The sequence below is a fragment of the Apodemus sylvaticus genome, chromosome 1, assembly GCF_947179515.1.
Source record: "Apodemus sylvaticus chromosome 1, mApoSyl1.1, whole genome shotgun sequence".
Taxonomy (NCBI): domain Eukaryota; kingdom Metazoa; phylum Chordata; class Mammalia; order Rodentia; family Muridae; genus Apodemus; species Apodemus sylvaticus.
In genome coordinates, this window is record NC_067472.1 from 127,192,229 (window position 1) to 127,217,098 (window position 24,870).

At 49.8% G+C, this 24,870-nt stretch overlaps 1 protein-coding gene across 1 annotated transcript in view; it reads right to left on the reverse strand.

Moving 5' to 3' along the window:
* Positions 1-4,708: 4,708 nt before the first annotated feature.
* The window catches only part of Alpk3 (alpha kinase 3), a 47,043-nt gene continuing 26,881 nt past the window's right edge, over positions 4,709-24,870 (reverse strand). Inside the window, exons 5-13 of the mRNA XM_052159726.1 lie at positions 15,916-17,956; positions 14,999-15,146; positions 14,528-14,655; positions 14,335-14,370; positions 10,752-11,026; positions 9,488-9,576; positions 8,598-8,821; positions 6,918-6,966; positions 4,709-6,336 (exon numbers count right to left, since the gene is read on the reverse strand). Of these exons, the coding sequence (XP_052015686.1) occupies positions 5,991-6,336; positions 6,918-6,966; positions 8,598-8,821; positions 9,488-9,576; positions 10,752-11,026; positions 14,335-14,370; positions 14,528-14,655; positions 14,999-15,146; positions 15,916-17,956 (3,336 nt within the window). The 3' untranslated portion in view covers positions 4,709-5,990. The remainder of the gene's footprint in view (positions 6,337-6,917; positions 6,967-8,597; positions 8,822-9,487; positions 9,577-10,751; positions 11,027-14,334; positions 14,371-14,527; positions 14,656-14,998; positions 15,147-15,915; positions 17,957-24,870) is intronic.

The window sequence follows — 24,870 nt, forward strand, 5'->3', positions numbered from 1 at the left end:
GAGGCAGAGGCAGACAGATCTGTGAGTTCGAGGCCAGCGTGGGCTACATAGGGAGCTCTGGGACAGCCAGGGCTACATAATGAGACCCGTGCACCCTTGATGTTGTTGTTCTTCTTCTGATTTTTTTGTTTGTTTGTTTTTTGGATTTGGTTTTTTCGAGATAGGGTTTTTCTGTATAGCCCTGGCTGTCCTGGAACTCACTCTGTAGACCAGGCTGGCCTCAAACTCAGAAATCCGCCTGCCTCTGCCTCCCAAATGCTGGGATTACAGGCGTGCACCACCAACGCCCTGCTGTTCTTGTTGTTGTTAAGAGGCCACTGCAAGTGGTTGTCATGCACTAAGTTCTTTGGAGAAATGGTTGGAGGTTAGGATAACCTGCTGTTCTTCCAGGAAACCCAGGAAGAAGAAAAACAAAACAAAACAAACAAACAAACAAAAACATCCAACGGTGACATCCTCTAAAGCCACATGTGTTAGAACATGTCCCCTGTCTGCCTGTGCTCTGAGCCGGTGCGCTGGCTGCCTTTTCTCTCCGCTTTACTCTTGCCTTCCCCTCCCCCTCTTCCCAACATGCTTCAGGTCTTTTAGCTCAGATGCCCAAGCCTGTCAATCAAAGTGAAGCTGCAGTTCTCCCAGGATTTACTCCTGCTCTCTTTCTTCATAGCGCTTCTTAGTGTGTCTGGTAATATATGCTCTATGGTACTTTTTCTCCTTTGAGACAGAGTACCATGTAGCCCATGGTAGCCTCAAATTTCTATATAGCTAAGGATCCTTCCTTCCTCTACCTCCCATGCTCTGAGATTTTTAGGCAGCACCATTTTACTAGATTATTATGTGTGGCTTGATTCTTCCCTCCCCTATGGGACTTAAACTTATAAGCTCCTTGAGGGAGAAATTTGTATCTGTCATGTATGCCATCAAAAATGCAGGACATACAATAACCACATAGTGTAGAGAATCCTTACATCTCGAATCAGAGAGGTTAACAAAGAACCAAAGTCAGCATAGCTGGGAACGCAGCAGGATCTAAAGCCAGGCTTGTCTGTGTTGTTCTAAGCCCACTGACTTAGAAGCCGGTAACTTGGCTTCCCTTGCTCAAGTCCTCTCTGCAGGGGAGCGTTAGCCTTCTGGGTAAGCACAGCTCATAATCTACTTCGCCTTTCTCACTTAAAACTACTGAGGAGAGTTTACCGTGGAGGTTCTACTTCCTGGGAATGGAATCAAGAAGGCTGCCACATTCCACTCCAGGTACAAAACTAGGGACCCAGACTCTGCCCTGGGAAGATTTACTGAGACAAGGCCATTCAGTCAACAGAGTCCTTGAGCCTAACACAGTCTCTCCACGGTGATGACCCAGGGCTAAGACCACCTAGCAGATACCTAGCGGGTGCCTCTAGGGTTGTCTTACTTAGGTTTCTATTGCTGTGAAGAGACACCATGACCACAGCAACTCTTCTAAAGGAAAACATTTAACTGGCCTGGCTTACAGTTTCAGAGGTTCAGTCCATTATCATCACAGCAGGAAGCATGGTGGCATGTAGACAGACATGGTGCTAGAGAAGTATTTCTCTACATCTGGATCCACAGGAAGAGACAATCAGCCTCTAGGCCTGGCTTGAGCTTCTGAGACCTCAATGCCCATCCCCTCGGTGACACACTTCTTTCAACAAGGCCCTGCTTCCTGATAGTGCCCTAATCCCTTTGAGCCTATGAGGGCTATTTCCTTTCAAACCACCGAAGGGGTGCAGAATGAGCCAGGACTTTGAAGGAAGCCCTTGTTCTTACAACAAGATACATGCTTCAAGACTTCCTTCCAACACTCCCAAGAGATTTGTGTTACATCTGTGATTTGTAAGACAGGGGCTCAGAAGGACGAGGAAATCAGCAGTTTCCCCAGATGCTTTAATACAACATACGATATATACACGTGTGCTTGCATGTCAGAGATAGTGATACATGACTTGAAAATGCAAGCAGCAGACACTCACTCCTTGAGAACGTTTTGATGTAAATGTCTGTTGAGGTCAGGATAGTCCTTTTTAGTCCCTTTGTACTGTGGATCAAACTTCTTGCTATTAAGGCCCAGTTTTTGACTGATGGATCAAGAAGGCTGCCAGGTCTCGTCTGGGAAAAAGTAAGTGCAAGGCCCCCAGTCTGGAAAACCACTGATATGGTTAGATCTGCTACCAGGTTTCCAGATCCAACAGTGCTGTCTGTGGCACACTGAGAAATTACACAGAGCTTGTGACAGGCAGCCCTAGAGAGCTTAGGGTTAAGCCTTATCAAGAAAAATATGGAGTGTCCAGAATCTGAAACTAAGTGAAGTGTTGGGCAACAAGTAACTAGTATGCTTCTGAGAAAATCCTCTCAGGATGGCCACAAGGTCCCCAAGGAAGATAATGGTCCAACTGAAAGCCAAGCAGTTGTCTGCCATTCGGGGTCCTTATACCCTGAGCACTGTGTTAAAAGACACAGCTAGCAGGAGCTCTACAGGACAAAGTAAGCTAGCTACCATATCACACAGGGCAGGAATAGAGATGAGGCTGGAGGTTCCTGAGGTGCTTCTGGCACTCTGATGTCCAGCAGAAGGTCCCGTCATAAAGGCAAGACTCCTTTTTTGGGGGGGGGAGGGTGTTTTGGTTTGGTTTTTTTGGGTTTTTTTTTTTTTTTTTTTTTGGTTTTTTTCGAGACAGGGTTTCTCTGTATAGCCCTGCCTGTCCTGGAACTCACTCTGTAGACCAGGCTGGGAACTCAGAAATCCACCTGCCTCTGCCTCCCAGAGTGCTGGGATTACAGGCGTGCGCCACCACCGCCTGGCTCAGGCAAGACTCCTAAGCGGCCAGACTTAAGAACTGAGTCTAAGAGGCCAAAATCCCAGAGGTTCTATAATTTTGGTTGAATTTGGATAATCTTACCAGTTAGTTCACAGAGTACAGGATTTAAAAGTGAGATTATGACTAAACTGAAAAATCAAACTGTGGCTCCTGACTTCCGCAAAAGGCAGCCTCTTTGTTACCATTACACTTAGTAGTTGGGTATTGGGTATGGACCTCTTTAAGCAGGGAACTGATTTGGGCTGAATGTGGGAATGGAGAGGAAGAAGCCTTTGTGTCTGCATCAGTGGGTATCTCTCAGCCTTGCCCACCCAGTCCCTTCTGCCCTCTCCTCTCCATTCCTATGAGAAGAATCACCCTCTTAGCCTGGGTGTGGGAGTATATTCGTGTGATACCAGTACTTTGGAGGCCAGGGCAAGAGGATCAGGAGTTCAGAGCCAGCCTCTCAACTACTACCATATATAGTGAGTTTGAAGCTAGCCTGGGCTACCTAAGATGCTGTTTCAAAAATAATCCTCGACTTTTAGAATACTGCTTCCCTCACACCCTATGAGTCCCCGAATCCCAGGCCAGATTGTCTTGCTTAGAATTTGAATTTTGGTCAAGGGACCTACTAGTAGTGGCAACAGCTACTGGGAGCTTCCTAGGCTCCAGCCTTCCCCAAAGCTAACTGTTCAACTAACTGGGGAAGTGAGTTTGGTTCTGTGAGTGAGCTAGCCCAACGTCCTTCTCAGGAAACCATTTTCATGATTAAGTCGGTCCAAGTTATAGTTTCTGATGCTTAAGATCCACATCCTTAAAGATATACATTCTCTCCCTGAATGATGGATATTGTCTTTCAAAAGCTGCCCATTTGGGCTTTGGCATACAGCAGGTGCTTAGGGTCTGTACTGGCTGGTTTTGTGTGTCAACTCGACACAGGCCGGAGTTATCACAGAGAAAGGAGTTTCAGTTGGGGAAGTGCCTCCATGAGATCCAACTATGAGGCATTTTCTCAATTAGTGATCAAGGTGGGGAGGGCCCCTTGTGGGTGGTGCCATCCCTGGGCTGTTGCTCTTGGGTTCTATAAGAGAGCAGGCTGAGCAAGCCAGGGGAAGCCAGCCAGTGAGGAACATCCCTCCATGGCCTCTGCATCAGCTCCTGCTTCCTAACCTGCTTGAGTTCCAGTCCTGACTTCCTTTTGTGATGAACAGCAACGCAGAAGTGTAAGCTGAATAAACCCTTTCCTCCCCAACTTGCTTCTTGATCATGATGTTTGTGTAGGAATAGAAACCCTGACTAAGACAGGGTTTATTGGCTGAATGATTGATGCATAAGAATGACCCAACTCTCAGTGGATTCTCAGGCTGGTATAAGTGGGGGCACACTGGGGGAAGAAGAAAATGTGGGGAGTCACCTGAGCAGAGAGAAAGTAGAAGTTAGAAGCATCCTCCTGGAAGGTTAAGTGTCAATCAAAGGAAGGCCCTGGGCGGGGCAGGGTGGAAGAGGGCAGGTCATGAGCACTGCGGAGAAGGAGGAAGGACCAGCAGGTAGGTGGAAGGAAGATGCTCTCCTGCCGGCCTTCTCCTGCGGTGGTGGCTGCAGCAGTGCAGCCACCTAGTTCTATTCTTCCTTCTTGGGTCCCTTCCTTTCAGTTCCTCTTCTAAACTTAATTCCTCAGGGATTGGGTTCTCAGACACCCTGCTGCTGCAGGGCAGGAGCCATGCATGGGCCCAGTTGCACCGCAGCGCTGGCTGTCTGCTTGTAGCCATGGACAGTTGAGACTGAACCTCAGGCTATGAGTCAAAATCAGACCCATGTTGGCCCAGGCCCAGGGACTACAGAGAGCCAGCCTGACCTTTCTTAATCAATAATCACACCACATGAGGGCAATGAACAGGACACACAGTTGCTGCCTTTATTGCATAGCAAGGGGAGCAGGCTAGCTCCAGACCTACCCCATCCTAGGTCTCAAGGAGGGGTATCTAGAAAGGGCCCAGGTGCTGGACCCAGCACACAAATTCCCTGGGAACCCACACCTGAGCAGCTAGAGCTGAGCCCCAGGATCAAGAGCAAATGGTTGGAGGTAGGCAAAAAGATATCCTTCTCTACACAAGAGTGTGGATGGAGAGCAACCTTCCAGGAACACCCTGTGCCCCCCACACCCGTCCACACACATGAGGAAGAGTCCCAGTCTTCTAGCTCTTGAGGACAGAGATGTGACATTTACTGCAACCTTGCTCCTTTTAGAACAGAGCACAAGGCACCTCAAAGTCAATCCCCTGCCCCAACAGCCGTCCTCCTGAGCAGAGAACCTGGGAGATCAGGGGAGAGGGCACCAGGGTAGAGTGAAGCCAGACAGGCTGTTCTTCACCCAGACTTTGGTGGGTGGGGTGCAGGGTCAGCTGGAAGGAGCCCTTGGACAAAAGGACAAGCAAAAGCAGGTGAAGGCCGGGTAGCAGGCCGAATTGGGTTCAAAACCGGGATGGGGGATGGGCATGAGTGCTAGGCAGCATGGGAAACAAGTGCAGAGTGACAAGAACATGTACCATCAAAAAAAAAAAAAAAAAAAAAAAAAAAAAAAAAAAAAACACTGCACAAAGACGTGACGGGCTCCAGAGGGTTCTGGGGCCCGGGGACTCATGACAGGTTAGTAGAGGATAAACTATGATGAATGAGGCAAAGATGCTGAAAGGAGATGAAACCCTGAGAGGCACAAGGCTAGACCCCACAGGAAGTCTAGTGCCCTGAGGACAGGGAGAGAGCCAGGATAAAGGGGGACAAAAAGGTGAATGCCGGCCGCCCGCCCGCCCCAGAGTGCACCGTTTGCTTGTGTGGTGGCTGGGGCAGGGGGTCAGAGTGCAGAACTCACGTGGAGGACTCAGGAGCCCCCAGCTGTGGCAAGTGTAAACTTAAGTGAGGGCCTAGGCCACCAGGCACTTGGAGGTGGGGCCCACTTGGGGCCTGGAAGCCCTGGGTGATAATGAGAGTAGAAGAGGCCAATAGGTCATGTGCCCAAAGCCTTCCAATGAGGTGAAACCACTCAGAGAGGTCCCCAAGGTGTGCCTCCTTTGGGCACCTTCTCTGGTTAGTCCTGAATTGAAAATGTCTCCATCTGGTTCAAGCTGCTTCCTGGTTAGTCTGTTCTTGGGAGAGGCCCCCAGCCTCCTGGTGGGGCTACCGCATGCCCTGGGCCTTGGAGCTCCTGTCTTGGGCAGGGAGCTGTCCCAGTAACTGAGCAGCGGCTGCCTGGGAGGCCTGAGGCGAGGCCTTGGAGCTTGGAGTGCTCTTCCTGGAGCCCTGAGGACTGGGGAGGCCTTTTTTCTGGGGCTGAGGACTCAGCTGCGAGCCTTTTCTGCCGGCAGATGGACTTTTGGAGCCTTTGGCCTTGGCTTGAGGGTGGGCAGCCTCAGGGCCCTTGAGTGGTTTCAGCCCCAGCATCTCACAGTAGGTGTTACACTGGTGGGAAGAGGCAAACTGGTCCAGCAGGGCAGGAAAACAGCTCTCCTTGAGTCCTTGGTATCTGCAGCCAAACATAAGAGCTGAGTGGGCCCTACTGTGCCACAGGCCCGTGGTAGCTGGCCTTGGGTGGCTGTCGTCTGAGTGTCGTGACAGAATGCTACCTCAGGTGGCTTCCTCCCAAACCCAAATTTAGAACAGGTTCATTATATCCTGATATATACATAGGATTCATCAGATGGACCATTCTTTGAGATGTAAATTTCTATAATCTGCCCCCGAGCCCCATCCCTACCTGGCTGTAGCTGCAGGACCCTTGCTCATGTGTGTGTGTGTTTGTGTGTGTGTGTGTGTGTGTGTGTGTGTGTGTGTGTGTGTGTATCATCTTCTGTAACTTTCTCAGAGAGGAAGGAAGTGAGAGAGGATCCCGGATTGCAGGAAACCTTTTGTGTGGGCATGTCAGGGGTATAGGTTAGGAAGGCTCAGTGTCCCCGGGGTGTTGCCAGTTGCCATATGGCCACAGGTTCACGTGACTGGTGTTATGCAGACCCAGGCCCAGGCCCAGCACTTCAGGAATGAAGAGTCATTAGGAGTTGGGGTACCCCGAAAAGACTCTATGACATTCTAGCCTCAAGAAACACTCACCCTCGAAGTTTGGTAGCAATCTGTACATCAGTCATCTTCCAGTCAGCCCCTGGGGAGAAAGTAGGGGTTGACACCAGCCTGGCAGCTCCCAGGACCCTGTGTCTCCAGCACAAGTCACCTGAGAAAGGAACTTCCTGCAGGCAACTATGCAAGCCCGCCCTGTAGAGGTCAGACCAGCCTGTGATATATTATCCTTGGGCTCCGGACTCAAACTTTCTCCTTCCTCCTAACTGGGTAGCCATCCATCCAGGACAGAGAGGCAGGAGTGAGGCTAGCAGAGACACAACACTGAGTAACACACCCTCACACTCTCCTGAGGACGGCACATGCTCTAAGAACCAGGGAGCCTTCTAGGTAAAGGCGGCCTTGGAGAACACAGCCTGGCACAATGTGGACAGGGGAAAGAGCTCTCTTATACTTGCATGGCATGTTAATTTACAAGAGGCCTTCCCAAATGTAGGGTCTGAGCGCTCTAAAGACCATTTGAGAGGAGGAAAGGCAACTCCAGCCCAGAGAGACTGAATGACTTGACCCACTTGAGCTTTGGTGTTGATTGTTCACAAGAGGGTCTTACTGTGTAGCTCAGGCTAATTTCCTGGTTCAGTTTCCCGAGTGCTAGGATGTGTGTGCTGTGAGTTAATCCAGGCGCGCGTGCGCGCACATACACACACACACACACACACCTCAGGTAGCCCAGGGTAACTTCAAATTCACTATGTAGCCAAAGATGACCACAAACCCCTGATCTTTCTGTTTCTACTTCCAGAGTGCTGGGACACCAATTTGTCTGTGTTTGCGAGGGAGTCTCACTTGTTGTCCTAGCTGACAGCAAACTCAAGATCCTTCTGCTTTGGCTTCATGATTTCGTGGTTAGATGCATGCAGCACCGTGAAGGGCACTAAAGCCTTTGATCTATGGTAGTAGAGAATTCGGGATGTTTAGGGGTGAGAAATTCGAGAGCAAGGAAGGTGTCAGGCAAAGGGGGCTCGGGAAAGCTGGCCGTGGTGGACTTTGAATTGGATTCCATGAGGTGCTCTAGAAAACAACTTCGTTTTAAATTGTAAGCAGCCTGAACTGTACTTCTTTAAATGCAGCTGGGAACAGGGACTGGGGAACTGGGGACACCCAGTGCTTGGGGACAGAGGCCAATCTAGTCTACATATTAAGTTTCAGGCCAGCTGGGGTTATATAGCAAGACATGTCCTAAAAATTAAAACAATTTGGGGCTGGAAAGATAGCTCAGCGGTTAAGACCACTGACTGCTCTTCCAGAGGTCCTGAGTTCAATTCTCACCAACCATATGGTGGCTTACAACCATCTGTAATGGGATCTGATGCCCTCTTCTGGTGTGTCTGAGGAGAGCAATAGTGCACTCATATACATAAAATCAAAACTATTTTATGTAACTTTGCATAATAAAAAAATGTGAAATCTAAAACAAAAGAAATCTTAAATTTTCAGTGTGTCTGGACGCCTTCAATCGTAGCTCCATCACTGGCTATGTGAAGCCATGGCGTACCTAAGGAAAGCATGCAGACTAGCCTCTGTCCACCTTAGACACGAGACCCTGGTGAGACACACAGGATAATATGTGCTCCGTGAGCAAGCGAGCGAGCGAGCACGTGAGCACGCTCTGTGCTCCACCTTCTCCACATGCTTCCACGTCACGCACCCTCATACCTGCCAGATCTGTGACAAGGAAGCTGCCGTTCGTCCACTGATGCAGCCAGTGCTGGAAGGTTTGGCATTTCTGCATGGCCTCGGAGCTGCAGGCTGCTGCTGGGGCCCCAGCGCAGCCCCACTGCCTGGAGCAGTAAGTGTGCAGGGGCTTGCCCAGATCCTCCTCCAGGGTGGCGTACGGTATACTGTTTGCAGGCCGGTAGATCAAGTACAGTGGGATGATCCTAAGGACAGTGCACCCTGCGGTGAGTGGGAAGAGCAGCCGAGAACGCCCTGGCTTTACCTGAAAGAAGGGACCTTCCCGAAAAGAGTTCTTAGCTCTGAGTATGAAGGACAGAGGGAGGAGAGGAAATGGCCACTGACTTGAGAGTCGGGCCCATTCTCTGTGGTCGGTAGGACTAAAGTTAAACCCTGGTGCGTCCTGGGGCCGCCTGTGTTTGGATGAGGGCTGAGGAAAGTGTGTGCAGACAGAAAGGACACCTGCAAGAAGGACTCAAGGGGCGTCAGCCAGGTTTGACGCCAGCGGGAGACCAGGCACACACAGGCATCTACAGCTCACGCTAGCGCTAACGTCCACACTGCCCACCCGCCCCATCCGAATCTTATCCAGCCGCGTAGTATCCACCCGAGAACCTGCAGCCGAAGCCCCGTGACAGGCAAAATCTGGACTAAAGGTGATGGGAAGGAAGGGGAGGGCTGCGGGGGGGGGGGGGGGAGCGTTAGGGGGAGAGACTTTCTAAAGTGAATAGTGATCTTTTGTTACTTCCAAACGTGGGATCACAGAGCTGGGTGTGGGGTGGCTGTGAGGCCATCGGAACCTGGACGCGACCCAGGAGGCGCTGGGAGGCCTTTTCATGCTACACATGCCCCCCCCCCCTTGTTATACTCACTCGGGCACCTCCCCGAAGCCAGAGGCCGCCCGTGCTTCAGCCGCAAAGATTTTGCAGTACTCCCTGCTCATGTTCTGAATCTTGCATCCCTGTGGATTAGAAGAAACCAAATCTCATCATCAGGAAGCTCCCAGTTGTCTGGTGTGCCTGTCTGGGAGAATAGGCTCCTGCCGGGGACTGCAGGGAGGATTCCAGGCCACTGCAGAGCGGGACTCACGTTCAGGCTTGCCTCTCTGGGCCTAATGCTCTCTTCTGAATAACGATGGACTGTGGGATTTTTGTCAAATTTGGGTTTTCAAAGTGGCTTCTGGGCTGGGTTGACTGGATCTTTAATCCTAGGGAATGCTGCCCAAGGGCCCCTCTGCAGAGCTGGGGCAGACTGCCCCCCCCCATTACTCTCTTTTATGTCACATAATAAGACTTCAGTGAGTTATTTGACAAGGGAGAAAGGTTTCTGCTACAAAAAACGGTAATTTGGGGCATGGAGAGACAGATCAGCTCAGTGGTTTTCTAGTCTTCCAGAGGACCTAGCTTTGATTCCCAGGTTCACACGGCACCTAACAGCCAGGCCCAGGGGATCGGACACCCTTTTCTTGGTGTCATATACACATTTTAAAAACATGAAATTGGGTGTGGTAGCACATGCCTTTAATCTCAGCATTTGAGAGGCAGAGGCAGGTGGATCTCTGTGAGTGTAAGATCAGCCTGGTCTACACAGAAAATTCGAGACAAGCAAGAACTACACAGAAAAAGGTAAAGTGTTCAGTGGGTGAGAGAGTTTGTTGCACAAGCATGAAGACACGAGTTTAAATCCCAGGGACCCATGTAAAAAGTCTGCCTCAGCTATGTGCAATCCTGTACCCAGGTTGCCAGGGCTCACAGGTCACCAGCCCGGCTGCACGTTCAGTAAGAGATCCTGTTTCGAGTGAATAGATCAAAGAGTGACAGCAGGACCCCAGTATCCTCCTCTGTCTTCTGCATGGGCACACATGCATGCACACACACACAGGAATTTGAAAAGGAGGTTCCAAATGGTTCGAGACTCTATAAAGTTCTCTGAGGTCAAAGGTCTGGATTCACAGCTACCTCTCAGCCAGTCCTTGAACCCACACTAGAAGCTTCATAAGCTTGAAATGGAGGTGGCTTCTATCTCCACACGGGGAGCCCAGAAGAAGCCAGATGGGGAAGGGAAGAGGTAGTAGAGTACAGAGAAGGGGCAGGAAGAGGTGGGAAGGAGCGTGAGGTAAGGCGGGTGGGGCAGTACCTGGATAGTGACGTCATAGTTTCTGCCCAGAAGAGAAGTCTCATTGCTGGGTCCGAACACAAGCAGACTGGATACCTTGATGATGCACGTGCGGCCGGATTCGAAGATGGGTTCCAGCCCATAGATGACCTTGGCCCGGGACGCCTTCTGAAGGCCATGTCCACCCCCTCGCAGTTCCTCGCTCACCAATCGCCCAAAGAGCTTGTCCCCCCAGCAGCCAGAGTCAGCCAGACCCTTAGCAAACACCATGGGGGTCATCTCAATCTCTTCTCCAACTGAGAGGGAACAGGAGAAACATGGGAACTCGCATCTCCCTCCGGAGATGCAGGGTCCATAGGAAGGAAGGGCTCAGACAGTCCCTGTGCCGTTCATCCACTGCACCCACTTTTTAATCTGAGATTGTTCTTGGGATGCAAAACTCTGAGACACCTTTCACACAGTAGGGTGCTTTCCCTGTCACACAGTAGGGTGGTTGGGGCAGAAGCTATCTGAGTGAACTCCTACCACTTAACAGTGTTCCTATGGTGGCCATGATACTGCGAACACTCAGTACATGCCTGCAGAAGGCCTGTGTCTCCTATCACTTTTGCAGTCAACACGGATTACCAGAATTACCTCCTACAATGAAGTGGTCTGAGGAAATAAATCAGTGCCTCCTAGGCACCATTTTCCAGAAAACAGAAGCAGAGCTCCCTGAAGAAATGATGGGCTCAACAGGAAGTCTGTGGGATAGATCCAACCCATAAGGCACCAGGATACAAGGAAGTGGCCATCAACTCCTGGGAAGCCAGGCCTTTCATCCTAAGTACTTGAAGGCTGAAGCAGGAACACAGGGCCAAGGCCTGCCTGGGCTACTGCGGGTGAACTTGAGGCTAGTGTAGGCAACTCCGTCTCAAAATAAAAGGTAAGAAAAGGGGGTTTAGAGAGGCAGCTCAGTGGGAATGACTTGATCAGCATATGCCAGGCCCCGGGTTCAATCCCCGCCACTCTAAGACAACAATGCATCCTGCTGGAGGCTTGTCAAAAGAGCTTAAGAGCCCACTGAAGGGATTTCATTTGGCCAAGAGTGAAGACGCTTTAGCAAAAAAGAGAGTGATTAGTATAAGGTACTGAACATATCAAATATGCTAAAAGCCTACTAGTTCATAACGGTAATTGAAAAAAAAAAAAAACAACAAAACCTCCCAGTGTTTCTAGAAAAAGAATCAAGCCTCACTAGTCACCTTAGAGGCCTCCAGGAGATAAGCTAATTGTTCTGAAGGTAGTTGGTGCAGGGAAAGCAAGTGCTTCACTTTCGTCTTCTCTTAGAATGTTTGTGTCAAGGCAACCGGTGCTCATGGTGCTGATGTGTTCTCAGTGAGTGCAAACGGAATGGTGGGATTGCATACCTCCATGGTAGAGCTGCCAAAGTGACGGTGGGCCCGGGCAATAGGCAGTGACCACTGCGTCACTGCATATGACAAAGCGGGCTGGGGAAGAGATTTTTTAACTTTACAAAGACTTGCTGAACTCAGTGTGCAGACGGCATTGCTAAGAGTGGTAGAGGTGACACTGCTGCCTCTGGGTGGGACAAGAAGGAAATACGCAGTGTGCCTCGGACCACCGCCTCCGTTTGTCATTGGTTTTGGAGACAGTGGCTCACCATAGCACCCAGGCAAACTCATAACCCTCCTGCCTCAGCCTCCCAGGGGTTAGGGTTATAGACATGTAACACTACATCCAGTCTGTGGATTACTCTGGCCAAGAAAAACAAAATAAATAAATAAATAAATAAATAAAAATAAGCAAACCAAAAGCATTATCCCTATATCTGAAGCAACTTCCTACTCTAATTATCAGTTTGGAAGAAGCATGTGGATGGAAGGACTGGGTCTGTGAGCATAGAGTGGACAAAAGCTAGGCTATGAGAAGTTCCACGGGGCCTGGGAAGATGGCTCAGTCCATTAAGTGCTTGCCACTAAAGCAGGAGGGACTGACCTCAGTCACCAGTCATGGTGCACTACTAAATCCTAGCACTGGAGACACAGAGACAGGAAGAGCCTTGGGGTTTGCCGAATTGAATGGCCCCAGGTCTCAGTGAGTGAGCTTGTCTCAAAAAGAGCGATTCTCCTGAGGAGCAGTACTCATTAAGGTTGATCATGAGCATCTATACACACACACACACACACACACACACACAAGAACCTACTCACATGTAAACACACACATGTACAAGTACCTACTCACATGTAAACACACACACACACATGTACAAGGACCTATTTGCATGTAAACACATATACCCATGTAAAAGTACCTACTCACATATAAACACATACACATGTACAAGGACCTGCTCACATGTAAACACACACACACACATGTACAAGGACCTACTTGTATTAAACACACACACATGTACAAGGACCTTGAATGTAAACACATACATCCATGTACAAGTACTTACATGTAAACACACACATGTACAAGGACTTATTCACATGTAAATGCACACACAAAGAGAAATTCTATGTATTAAGTGACTTCGACAAATAAATGGTAAGAGAGAAAACAAACGAGGTGGGAGGAACAGTAACATATTAGACCACACAGGAGCTGTATCAGACAAATGAACTAGTGGCTCCTGACTCAAACAGACACACAGACACAACTGGGAAAGTGGACATTGGGTGATATTAAAGAATTCCTAGGTTCTTGACTTGGTTGAGGTTTTAGTTTCTTTGATTTTGTTGTGGTTGAGACAGAGTCCCGCTCTATAGTCCAGGATGGGTTGGAATTCACTATGCTGATCATGCTGGCCTGAAATCTATCATAATTCTCTAGACTCTGGCTGAAAGTGCTGGGATTACAGGCATGCACCTCCATACCTAGCCCAGATGTGGGTTCAGTGTGATAGAAATTAAATGCTACCAGACAACTGAACACAGGGACTTTACAGCAGACTCTCCTCCAATAGGCAAACCCATGAAGTGCTTGTCAAATGTTGGGGGCAGCCAGGCACGGTGGCACACACATTTAATCTCAGCATTTAGGAAGCAGAGGCAGGCAGATCTCTGTGAGTTTGAGACCAACCAGATCTACATAATGAGTTCCAGGGCAGCTAGGGCTACATGGTAAAATGCTCTGAAACCAACAGCCAACTTGAGGGTATATATCTCACAGACTCTGAAGAGCTGTGGAAAATGCGTACTTCTTTCCTAGACATTCAGGATGCTTGCACAAGGAGCTGAGAAGCTGCTGGGCTCACAGCAGACTATCTGTGACTCTAATGCCAAAGTCCACAGAGCACTGTGAGAAATTCTGGGTCTTGGTCATGGTGGTGTCCTGCCCTTCAAGGACCCTGAAGAGGACAGAGGGCTGCATTGACTCCTGATAAGTGCCCCACCCCCACCCCAGCTCATCTTCCTCCACAATCTTTAGAAACACCAGTCCTCCATCATCCCTCACAAGCCATATCTTAAGCTGGAGACAAAGAGGAACAGCATGCAGATTTAGGAAAGATCGTAAGCCCCTAAGGACAGAAACCCTGCAAAGGGCGGGCCCGGGGATGAAGACTTGCTGCTCTACCAGAGGGCCAACATACCTTCACCTTCCTCTCTGGAGATGAAGCCGGACAATACTATGTGGAGAAAAAGAGAGTGCTGCTGTCTTCAGGCTGTCTGTCCTGGCAGAGTCCCATTCGTCTGTCCATCCCCCCACCCACCCCCACCCCCGCACAGCACAGTGCTGCTTCCCACAGCCAAGGCCAGGCCTGCTGAGATCCACAGAACACTCACCCTCGGGGCTGAGGCGGAAGTCAGTGGATGCTGAGCCGTGCTCGTTTTGGATGGTACAGCGATATACACCACAGTCCATGGGAGACGCCTGCACGATGGCCAAGGCCGCTGGCCCCTCGTCCCCTGCACTGCAGAGAGCGGAGACCCTTCTCGTGAGGGTCACCCAGGGCCTTCAACCCAACTCTCACAGGCTGCTGGGAACCCAGGCTCTGGGAGCCCTGGGAAGGTGGTGAGAGGTTCCAGGTCAGAAACTGGTCCTCAGTCACACAGGTGACGCTTACTTGCAGTGCGACTTGAGACCCATGATTTAAGACCTCTGAGTTTCAGTGTTCTGATCTCCACATGAAATAAGAGACTCACTCACTGGGACTAGTGTGAGGACAAAATGAGGGGCGGGTTCAAGACATTGGTCCCCAACATGACTGTCCCTGGGGCGCCCAGTCAGGGGTCCGTGCTCTCCAGACAGCTTACCTCCTGCTTACTTCGCCCACCAGGTGCTGGTCCTTCGCCCATGTCAAGACCGAGTCACTAACAATGTTGAAAAACTGGCACCAAAGCTTCAGACTGCCAGAAGAATCTGGAAACTGTTCCACACGAATTTTCCGGATCACCTGTGGGGCTGAGAACAGGAGATCTGTCACAAGACAGAAAGCCGCACTGCAGAGAGTGGAGATGAAGATCCCTACCACCCTTGCCCTCTCTGGCCACACCCATTGCATGCATCCCTGGGTATCCTTAGGCCTGAGAAAAAACAGCAAGCACATCATAAACCCAGCCATGCCCTTGCCCTGAGGGCACACATCTGAACCAGGGCTGGAGGCAGGGAGACAGGACACAGGGACATAGGCTAAGCATATCAACAGTGACAAGCGGTCAAAAAAGGCTTTTGCATTTGCTGCTGTTATCTCTGTGAACCTGCTTTTGAGTCTTTTCTTGACCGTGGGATAACCACAGAACAAATCTATAAAGGGAGAGATGGCCGTGGGCCCAGAAGGGCCCTGAAGCCCAGGCTTGCTGAGCTGTGTCTTTCTTTGCAAGCTTTGTTGTCTGATTTGGTTTTCACACAGGCTCTCCCTATGTAGCCCAGGCTGACCTTGAACTTTCAGTCTCCTGCCTTAGTTTCTGGAATGCTGGGAGCAAAGAAGTCCCCACATAGCTCACCCCTATCACTAGATCTCTCACAGGCCTTTACCCCTCACAGTGCCACAGCTGCTGCCACCATCTTCCTTCCTGGGGAAGGAAGCACCAGGCCTTTCTAATAGCTTCTGAAGTGCTGTTCCTAAAGAACTACTGCCTCCTGTCAGGGGCGTACCCCCTCCTGGGGTGGTGCACACAGTAGGGGGTCCTTTGTTCACTGCAGCTTCCCACCCTCCCCTCCTGAAACTCACCTTTTAGCAGGTCTTTAGCTTTCCTTGGCTTGGCCAGAGCCTCCTGCTTCTCTTCATCCACTGCAGGCTCTGAGTCCAGGCCACTGGCTTTGGATCTGGAGACCAAGTCTCCCGTTGTGGGCTCTTCTTCTGTCCCAGGCACCTCTAACATGCTGGCTTTTCGAGCCTGGGTAGGCGAGCGTCTCTCCCGCCCTGGAGTCCCTGGAGAGCCAGGTGTCAGGCCTTTCCGGGGTCCCCGGGGGGAAACTGTGGGGCTCTCCCTTTCTTCAGTCTTGTTCGCCTCTCCATCTGCTCTGACCTTAGGGAGGAACCTCTTCCTGCGGGCCCCTAGCGCTAGTTCCTCAGGCGTAGCTGCAGGGAGACCGGTCAAAGCCTCCCCTGGAATTTCATCTTCTTGGCGGGGCTCCTGGGTTCTGTTCTCTGCTGTTTGCCCATCCACCTCCCCTAGCAGTCCCTTCTTGTCACTTTCCTGGGAAGTCCTCTCCCTGGAATCCTCTCCCTCACCAGGAGCAGATCCTTCCTCACCCACCACAATGGCAGGGATGCTGAGGGGGCTGGGGCACGGGCCCCGGGAGCACTGGGCAGCAGCCAGGGCCTGCTGGCCAGCCTGTACCTCACGGTCCAGAAGGCCAGTGAGGCGGCGTGAGGTGCAGGGGCTCAGCAACAGGGTCTGCGCACTCTGCAGTAAGTGATTGTTCTCCACGCGGTCCAGGATGCGCCTCGACGTCCTGGGACTCAGCCCAGCCACTTCCATGGTGGGGACCAGAGTAGAGGAGGAAGTTAAGCCTCCAGCGGCGGCCGCTTCCTGGGACTCTGCCCTGGCTTCACTTGTCTCTGGACTGGATAGCTTCAGCAGCAGAAGCAAGTAGTTTTTCAGGGAATCAATAAGGCCAGGGTCACAGCTCCGGGTGCCTGAGGACCTTCCGTCCACATCTGGCTCCTTGGCACAGGCTCCCTCACTGCCAGTGGCCATGGCTTCCGGTGGGTGACTCTGCGTGGGGGACCCTGGCCCCAGTTGCAGAGTGGGAGTAGAACTTGGCACGTCCTGGTCCCCGGAGCAGAGGGGGACATCTGTACTTATGTGCTGAGAGGCTGCGGGGCTGGGAAGCCCCTCCTGCAGACTGTTGGTTAGGCTGGTTCCAGGCAGAGAAGGCGTGCCGGGCGCCTCCTCACTCAAGCCAGCTGAATGTCCACCAGGGAGATCCACATGCAGCGTTTCCTGGGGCTGCTCCTTCTCGGGGCACTGAAACAGGCTGTCCTCTTGCTTGGCCTTATCTAACCACTCTGGTCTTTGATGTGTTTCTCCTCCCAAATGCTTCGAGTCCCCCTCAGGAGGCAACTGTGTTGGGTGTGTATAGCTCCCAAACGGGGCGCCCAGCGGAGTGCCCTCATGGCTTCTGAAGGCTGGCTCTTCAGACCTAAGCATCAAGCCAGATTTTTCTTGGACACAAGATGCTTCTGTGCTCTTCTCAAAGCATTCTATAGCCTGTGGCTCTCTAGGGCACTCTGATGGTGAGAGTGTGAGGGCTCCTGGCTGTGAGCTGAGGCTGGCCGTAGACGGCCGCTCTGATCCGGTTTCAGAAGCTGTGGAAATGCTGCCTGCTGCCTGTGTCTCCTCTTCTTCCTGTACTCTTGAGTCTCTCGGGTCTTGCCGCCACCTCTCACCTTCCTGCGTCTGTCCTACCTGTGTATCCACTCTTCTCTGTGTCACCAAATCCTTCTGTGAACTCCTGTCTGACTGTGGTGTTTCACTTCCTGGGGTCACAACGTCCATCGGTGCCTTCTCACCTGCCTGTGTCCTCAGCGAAGCGTGTGCTCCGTCTCCCTGAGTCCTTCCATCCACGTGCATCTTCCCATCTGCTTGGGGTTTCTTCCTGCTTCCGGTTCTCCCATCGGCGAGCGTCCTCGCGTCTTCCTGAGTTTCTGTATCCATGGGCTCCATGATACTTTGATTTCCAGAGCTGCTGGGTTCAACAGAGATGGTGTCGGAGCTGCTGCTGGCAGACATGGCAGGAGCCATGGCTGCTGGGGACTCCAGATTCTGAAAACACATGGCCAAGAGCACAGCCTTAACTACACATGTTGATCTCCGTGCAGGGTGGCACTCCAGCTTTCTCTGATCTCATCCAGAACTGCTCTGCAGGGAATCTCACCACTGGGTTCCTCAGGCATGCTGAGAACCCAAAAGAACCCAAAGTCTCAATCCTGATCCCAGAAACTAGGCTAAGGAATATCTAGAACCCAGGCCCATCTGGCCTTCTGAGCTCTCCCTGAAGAAACCTGCCTGTCTTGAAAGACTGTTTGTGATGACCCTGCCAAGTGACCCTCTATCACGTGGAGGGTATAGTCTTTGCCCCCGGACTCCCAGAACCTCCATTGCCTCCCCTCCCCTCTTAACCTCCCCCCATCTTCTGTCTTCCTTCCTTCTTTTCCTCCTTCCTTCCTTCCCTCCTTCCTTCTTTCCTTCCTTTTGGAAGATGGAGAGCAGGGGTTTCAAACAGAGTTCACAGGCTAGCCTCGAACTCACTGTGTAGCTGAGGTGGGCCTTGATCTATTTATTGATCCTTCCCCCTTAACCTCCTGAGTGCTGGGTTACAGGCACAAACCACCAGGCTGGCCAGTCCTTCTCTTATGTAACACCTGACTTAGAATTACAGTAAATTGAGAGAATGTCAAAATGTGTGTTGATAGTGGCTTCAAGGACAGCATCTGTAGAAATACCGGGCATGTGGAAATAACAGGATGCCATTCAACCCCAGAGTCGGGGAACTCTGGATGACACCCTCAGGTTCTCTCTACACCTGCTGCTGTGGAGCGCTGTGCCAGGTTTCCACACTAGGCTGCCTTCTTGCCTCTCACCACAGCCTCAGCTAGCTAGCCACCCTTAAAGGACGACAGTGCTGGGGTGGACAGCTCCCAGAGCAAGAGCACTTGTGTGGCAAGCAGGGCAGAAAGCCAGAATGACCCTGGTTCAACAGGACAGAAGGCAAGAACCAACTCCCCAAAGTTGTCCTCAGTCCTACACACACACACACACACACACAGACACACACAGAGAAACACACACAGACACACAGAGACATATACACACACACACAGACAAACACACACAGACACACACACACACACACACACATACACATACACACTATGGAGGGGGAAAATAAGTAAAACAAAATGTGAAGCCAGGTGTGATAGCTCACATCTTTAATCCCAGCATGCAGGAGGCAAAGGCATGTGGTCTACAGAGTGAGTTCCAGGACAGCCAGGGCCACACAGAGAAACCCTGTCTTGGGAAAACAAACAGTGGGGAGTAACAAGTGTCTATCTTCCGTGGACATGGACTCCTGGAGAACATCAGTGGGCCCCGCCTGAGCAGCACAGATGCTGAGCACAAATGAGGCAGGTGGAGCAGGCTCTCTGATGACGTCACTTGAAGAGCAAGTCACGGCCAGGCTGGCGACGTAGCTCCAGGGCTAGAGTGCTCAAGGAGCACTGTGAGGACCCTGGGTTCCCGCTCAGCACCGTATCACCCAGTTATGGTGATGCCTCTAAGTCTAGACCTCAGGAATTAGAGGATAGGACCAAAAGTTCAAGTTCTCCTCAGTTACAAACTTAGTTTAAGGGCAACCTGGGACGCTTGAGACCCTGTTTCAAACACAAACAGCCAAGCCCAGTTGGCACAAGCCTCTGACCTCCCAATCCGAAGTGCAGGCAAACAGATCTCTGCTTAGTGAGTTCCAGTTCCAGGCCAGCTAGAGTCACACAGGGAGACCTGGTGTGAAGGTACAGACGTGTCTGAAGATACATGGGCATGTGTGCAAGGGAAGAGATCTAACTACACGAAGATCATTGCTTAGAATAAAGCTGTCTACTGTGAGATAGCAGAGAGACAGGACAGGGGGAGGGGGAGGGGACCACTGTCATCATAAAGAAACAAAAGTCAAACAACTGAAAAAGCTTCCCTTGGAGAACCTTCTGCTCTGGGAGCTCTGTTTCACTCTCCTTAATAATAAGTCTATGTTGCTCAGTTTTAAAAAGAAAAATATTAAATTCTGCAGAAGTGATGTAGTGGTGAGAGCGAGCGCTTGTTGCTCTTGCAGGGAGCCTGAGTTTGGCCCCCAGCACCTACTGGGGTGACTAAAAACACCCATGACTACAGCGCCAAGGCCTCTGGCCTCCCGGGACACCTACGCTCATGAACACATACCTACAAACACACGCAACTAAAAATAATTGTTAAAATCATTTTAAACAAACAAAATGCCAGGCTTAGGGCCTATGCCTTTAATCCCAGCAGAGGCAGGCGGATCTCTGGGAGCTCAGGACCAACCTGGTCTACAGAGTGAGTCCAGGACAGCCAAGGTAACAGTAACAATACACAGAGAAACCCTGTTCCAAAAAAAGCCCAACCAACCAACCAAACAAACAATCAAGAATTAAGCCAAGTGTGGTAGCAAATACCTTTACTCCTAGCACTCTGGAGGCAGAGGCAGGGGGATCTCTACAACCAGTCTAGCCTGGTCTATAGAAAGAGTTCCATGCCAACTAAGGCATGTGAGATCCTATCTCAAGAACAGAATACAAATTTTAAAATTATATGTAGCCAAAATATAGTAAAATTTAGTTTCTTCACTAAATGAAGAATTTTGAATGGGTGGTGTGAATATGGGGGATATGTTCTAAATGAATATGGGGGATTATTTGCTAAATATTCGTAGTCTGAAGAATTTTTAACTTAACCGTTCTTTAGCTTCTCTTTGACAACCAACACATATCTATATGTGCGTGGAATGTCCAAGATGTCCAGAAGAGGGCGTCAGAGTTGCAGGTGGGATGCCCAATGTGTGTGTGCTGGGATCTGAACTTGGTCCTCAACAAGAGCGCTCCTGAGCCATCTCTCCACTGAGCCTTCTCTCCACCGAGCCGTCTCTCCACTGAGCCTTCTCTCCACCGAGCCTTCTCTCCACTGAGCCTTCTCTCCACTGAGCCTTCTCTCCACTGAGCCTTCTCTCCACTGAGCCTTCTCTCCACTGAGCCTTCTCTCCACTGAACCGTCTCTCCAGCCCTCTTACGAACCTTTTCACTTTATATTATGTGCATATGACACATATTCAACAAAAATATAAGATGAAAAATTTAAAAAATTAACTCTTCAGCTGGGCATGGTGGCCAGCATTTAGGAAGCAGAGGCAGGTGGATTACTGTGAGTTTGAAGCCAGCCTGGTCTACAGAGTGACTTCTAGGACAACCAGAGCTACAAAAGTAGAAATAAGATAACCTCTTATTTTGATAAATAAGGTCTGACTCGAGCAGGAGTCCCAGCATCTCTGGGCTCAGTTCTCGGTCCCTCCAGCTAACACCAACTTACTGCACTGTCTGTATCTACTCTGCGTGTTGACCACCCACCCTGACCTGCATGGCTTACTCATGGCTCCTCCTTCCTCTGAGGACCTTATTCCTTCCCGAGCCTGCTAAAGCATTGGTGACATTGTATCCTCACACCCTCATACTATGTGGCAATTTACCCTGTGTGTGTATCCATGGGCCCTTCTCTATATTGAGGGTCCAGCACAGCTTAGAGACCAGCAACTATACAGCCAATGAATGACTGTTTCTCTACATGTCTACAAGCAGAGCCTTCTAAGCAATAGAATGTGTGCTCAAACAATATATTTCCGGGAATAGTGTGCATAGGTATATGCACAGGTGCACACATAGGTAAAGCCATAAACCAACTTAGGGTGTGGTCCCTTGGGAACTTTCACCTTGATTTTTTGAGACAGGGTCTTTTACCTGGACCCGTGGCTCACCAATTCAGCTAGACTAACTGACCAGTGAACTCCAAGGATCCACACCTCTGCTTCCCCGGTGTTGGGACTACAGGCATATGACACTATGCCCAGCTGTTTTAAGTGGGCATGGAAAATTGAACTAGGGTACTCATATTTGTGAGGCAACAGTTTAGCATTCCCCCAGCCCCAGCGACGTATTTCTTTAGACAGTTGTCCGAGCTGAGGCTGGGGAGACGACTCAGCAGCTCAAGAATACTTGTCGCTCTCGCAGAGGAACTGGTTTGGTTCCCAACAACTACATGGCAGCTCACAGCGATCTGTAACGTAACGCGTACAGGGCTCTGATGCCCTCTTCTGACTCTGTGGTCATCAGGCACACACATGGTGCCATACAGACATGTAAGCAAAGCATTCACATGTGTACAATAAATCTACTTTTTAATTGTGTGGCGCAAACCCAGGTGGTATCATCTAAGCTTCTCCATTACAAAGAACATCAGTGTTTACTTTCATCCAGTCTCTTCCTGCTTAAATTCTCAGAGAATAAAGGTCCACTCATTCTCCAGCCTCTGATGCAATCTTTTCTTCTTTTGACTCTCTCTCTCTCTCTCTCTCTCTCTCTCTCTCTCACACACACACACACACACACACACATACACACATATGCATTATTTCCCAAGATCTCTTCATCTTTGGCAGCCCCAGCCCCCAGTATTTGCCATGAGTCCCCTTTGGACAGCTACTTGGCTTTTCTGTTTGTTTTCTACCACAGTGCCTTCTACTGTGACAAAACCACAACTTTATCCCCTTCTAACCCAGGTACACAGTCATCATCTTTGTCATCAAACAAGAAAGATTTCTCAATCTTTGGAGTATATTCTAGACCTCCTCCTTTTCCTTTAGAAACCGTTGGAACTAGTATTTTCTCACAGCCACCAACATTCCTCTTTCTCCAATTAAAAAAAGAAACAAAAAGACAAATTCCTGGTAGTAGTCTCCTAGCTTCTTGCAAATCTGTGTCTCCCTGTAGATCATCTTGAGCTTTAAACTTTCTTTTTCTCTATCATTTGAAATAACAAGGCAATTTTATCTTGTGCTTTCGTTACATATATGTATATATATACATATGTATATATATGTATTATATGTGTGTATATGTGTATATGTATATGTATATATAATTATTTTATATAGCTGAGCGGGGGTGGCACACGCCTGTAATCCCAGCACTCTGGGAGGCAGAGGCAGGTGGATTTCTGAGTTCGAGGCCAGCCTGGTCTACAGAGTGAGTTCCAGGACAGCCAGGGCTATACAGAGAAACCCTGTCTCGAAAAAAAAAAAAACCAAATCCAAAACAAAAAACAAAAAACAAACAAACAAAAAAAGCAAGGCAACATGTCTACCTTTTGCTTCTGGTTGCCACATGTGCACTTGCATCAGAGACATTGGCCCAGCATAGCTGAGCCGGTCTGACGGAAGTGTGTTTCTAGATGATAGATTTGAGTGGCGTTTTTTACAACATTTGTCAATGACAGTTAAATTACCAAATTTAACTTTTTTATCTGATAATAATGAATGGAATTAAGCTCTCCTGTGTATGTATTTCTGTAAATCTCATCCAATGACTTAAATCCCCGGCTGAGCATTAAACGGTTTCCTTCTTACTCCTTTTTTCTCCTAAACAACTGGCAGACAGACAGCCATGCTGCAGAGGATGGTGACAGAATAATCCTGCTCTCTGCGTGCTGTTTTCTTTTTAAATCATAGTACCACCTAGCCCAAAATGGCCTTGAGCTCACATGTAGACAAGGTTAGCCTCAAATTCACCATGCCCAGCCAAGATGTAGTTTATATTTGCTCGCATATAATGTCTACACATGATGTTATTTATCTGGGTGTGGTGGTACGGGTCTCCGATTCCAGCATTCAGGGGGCAGAGGCAGGCAGATTCCTAAGCTTTTTGGGTTTTGTTTTGTTTTAATGTACATTATTTATGTCTGAGTGAGTTTGTCAGATCGTTGAGTTACAGACAGTTGTAAGCTGCCACATGGGCCCTGGGAATTGAACCCAGGTCAATCTGGAAGAGCCGTCAGTGTTTTGAACTGCTGAGCCATCTCACTCCAGGCTCTGATTTTTGTGTTTTAGGCTAGCCTGGTCTAATAATGAGTTCTAGGACCTTCAGAGCTACATAGCGAGACCCTGTCTTAAAACAACAAGAAGGGTAATCCCAGCACTCTGGGAGGCAGAGGCAGGCAGATTTCTGAGTTCGAGGCCAGCCTGGTCTACAGAGTGAGTTCCAGGACAGCCAGGGCTACACAGAGAAACCCTATCTCGAAAAAAAGCAAATCCAAAAAACAAAACAAAACAAAACCAAAAAAAAAAACAAAAAACAACAAGAAGCAAGCAAACAAACAAAGGACCTAGGTATTAGAATCATCTGATATGATCACACAAGGCACAATGGCTAGGAGGAGGGAAACTCTCCAGAAGTTGGCGATGTGATATGTGCTAGATGTGACCCTGGATCCCCTAGAGTGGGAGTTAAAGGCAGTTGTGAGCTGGGTGCTGGAAACCAAATTTGGGTCCTCTGGAGGAGCAGCAAGAACTCTTAACTGCTGAGCCATCTCGACAGCTTTCTAATGCTAATATTTCTGACTTAGGACGCTGTCTTCTTGATTGTGTTCAAGCTGCAAGTCCCACTCAACCCTCCGACATGGTGGTTTTTGTGTCTGCCCATTTTCAAGGCCTTGCCTGTAGTGAACCTGTCCCTTGCCTGTACCACCCAAGTGGGAGCCTGATACTTGAATGACGGTCCCAACTCCAGCCACTCTCAAACAAGTCTTGAAATACATAGCTTTTTGTTTTGGTTTGGTTTGGGGTTTTTTTGTTTTTTGTTTTTTGAGACAGGGTTTCTCTGTGTAGCCCTGGCTGTCCTGGAACTCACTCTGTAGACCAGGCTGGCCTTGAACTCAGAAATCCGTCTGCCTCTGCCTTCCAAGTGCTGGGACTACAGGCGTGCGCCACCACCGCCCGCAAAATGTGTAGTATTTGAGAAGTAGGCTTATTCATGAGTCTCCGAGGTCATTCTCCAAGCCACCCCCTCTTCATCATTTCCCCAGGACTTTCTAGGTCCCTAGGTCTCTGGAATTTCATTACCCAG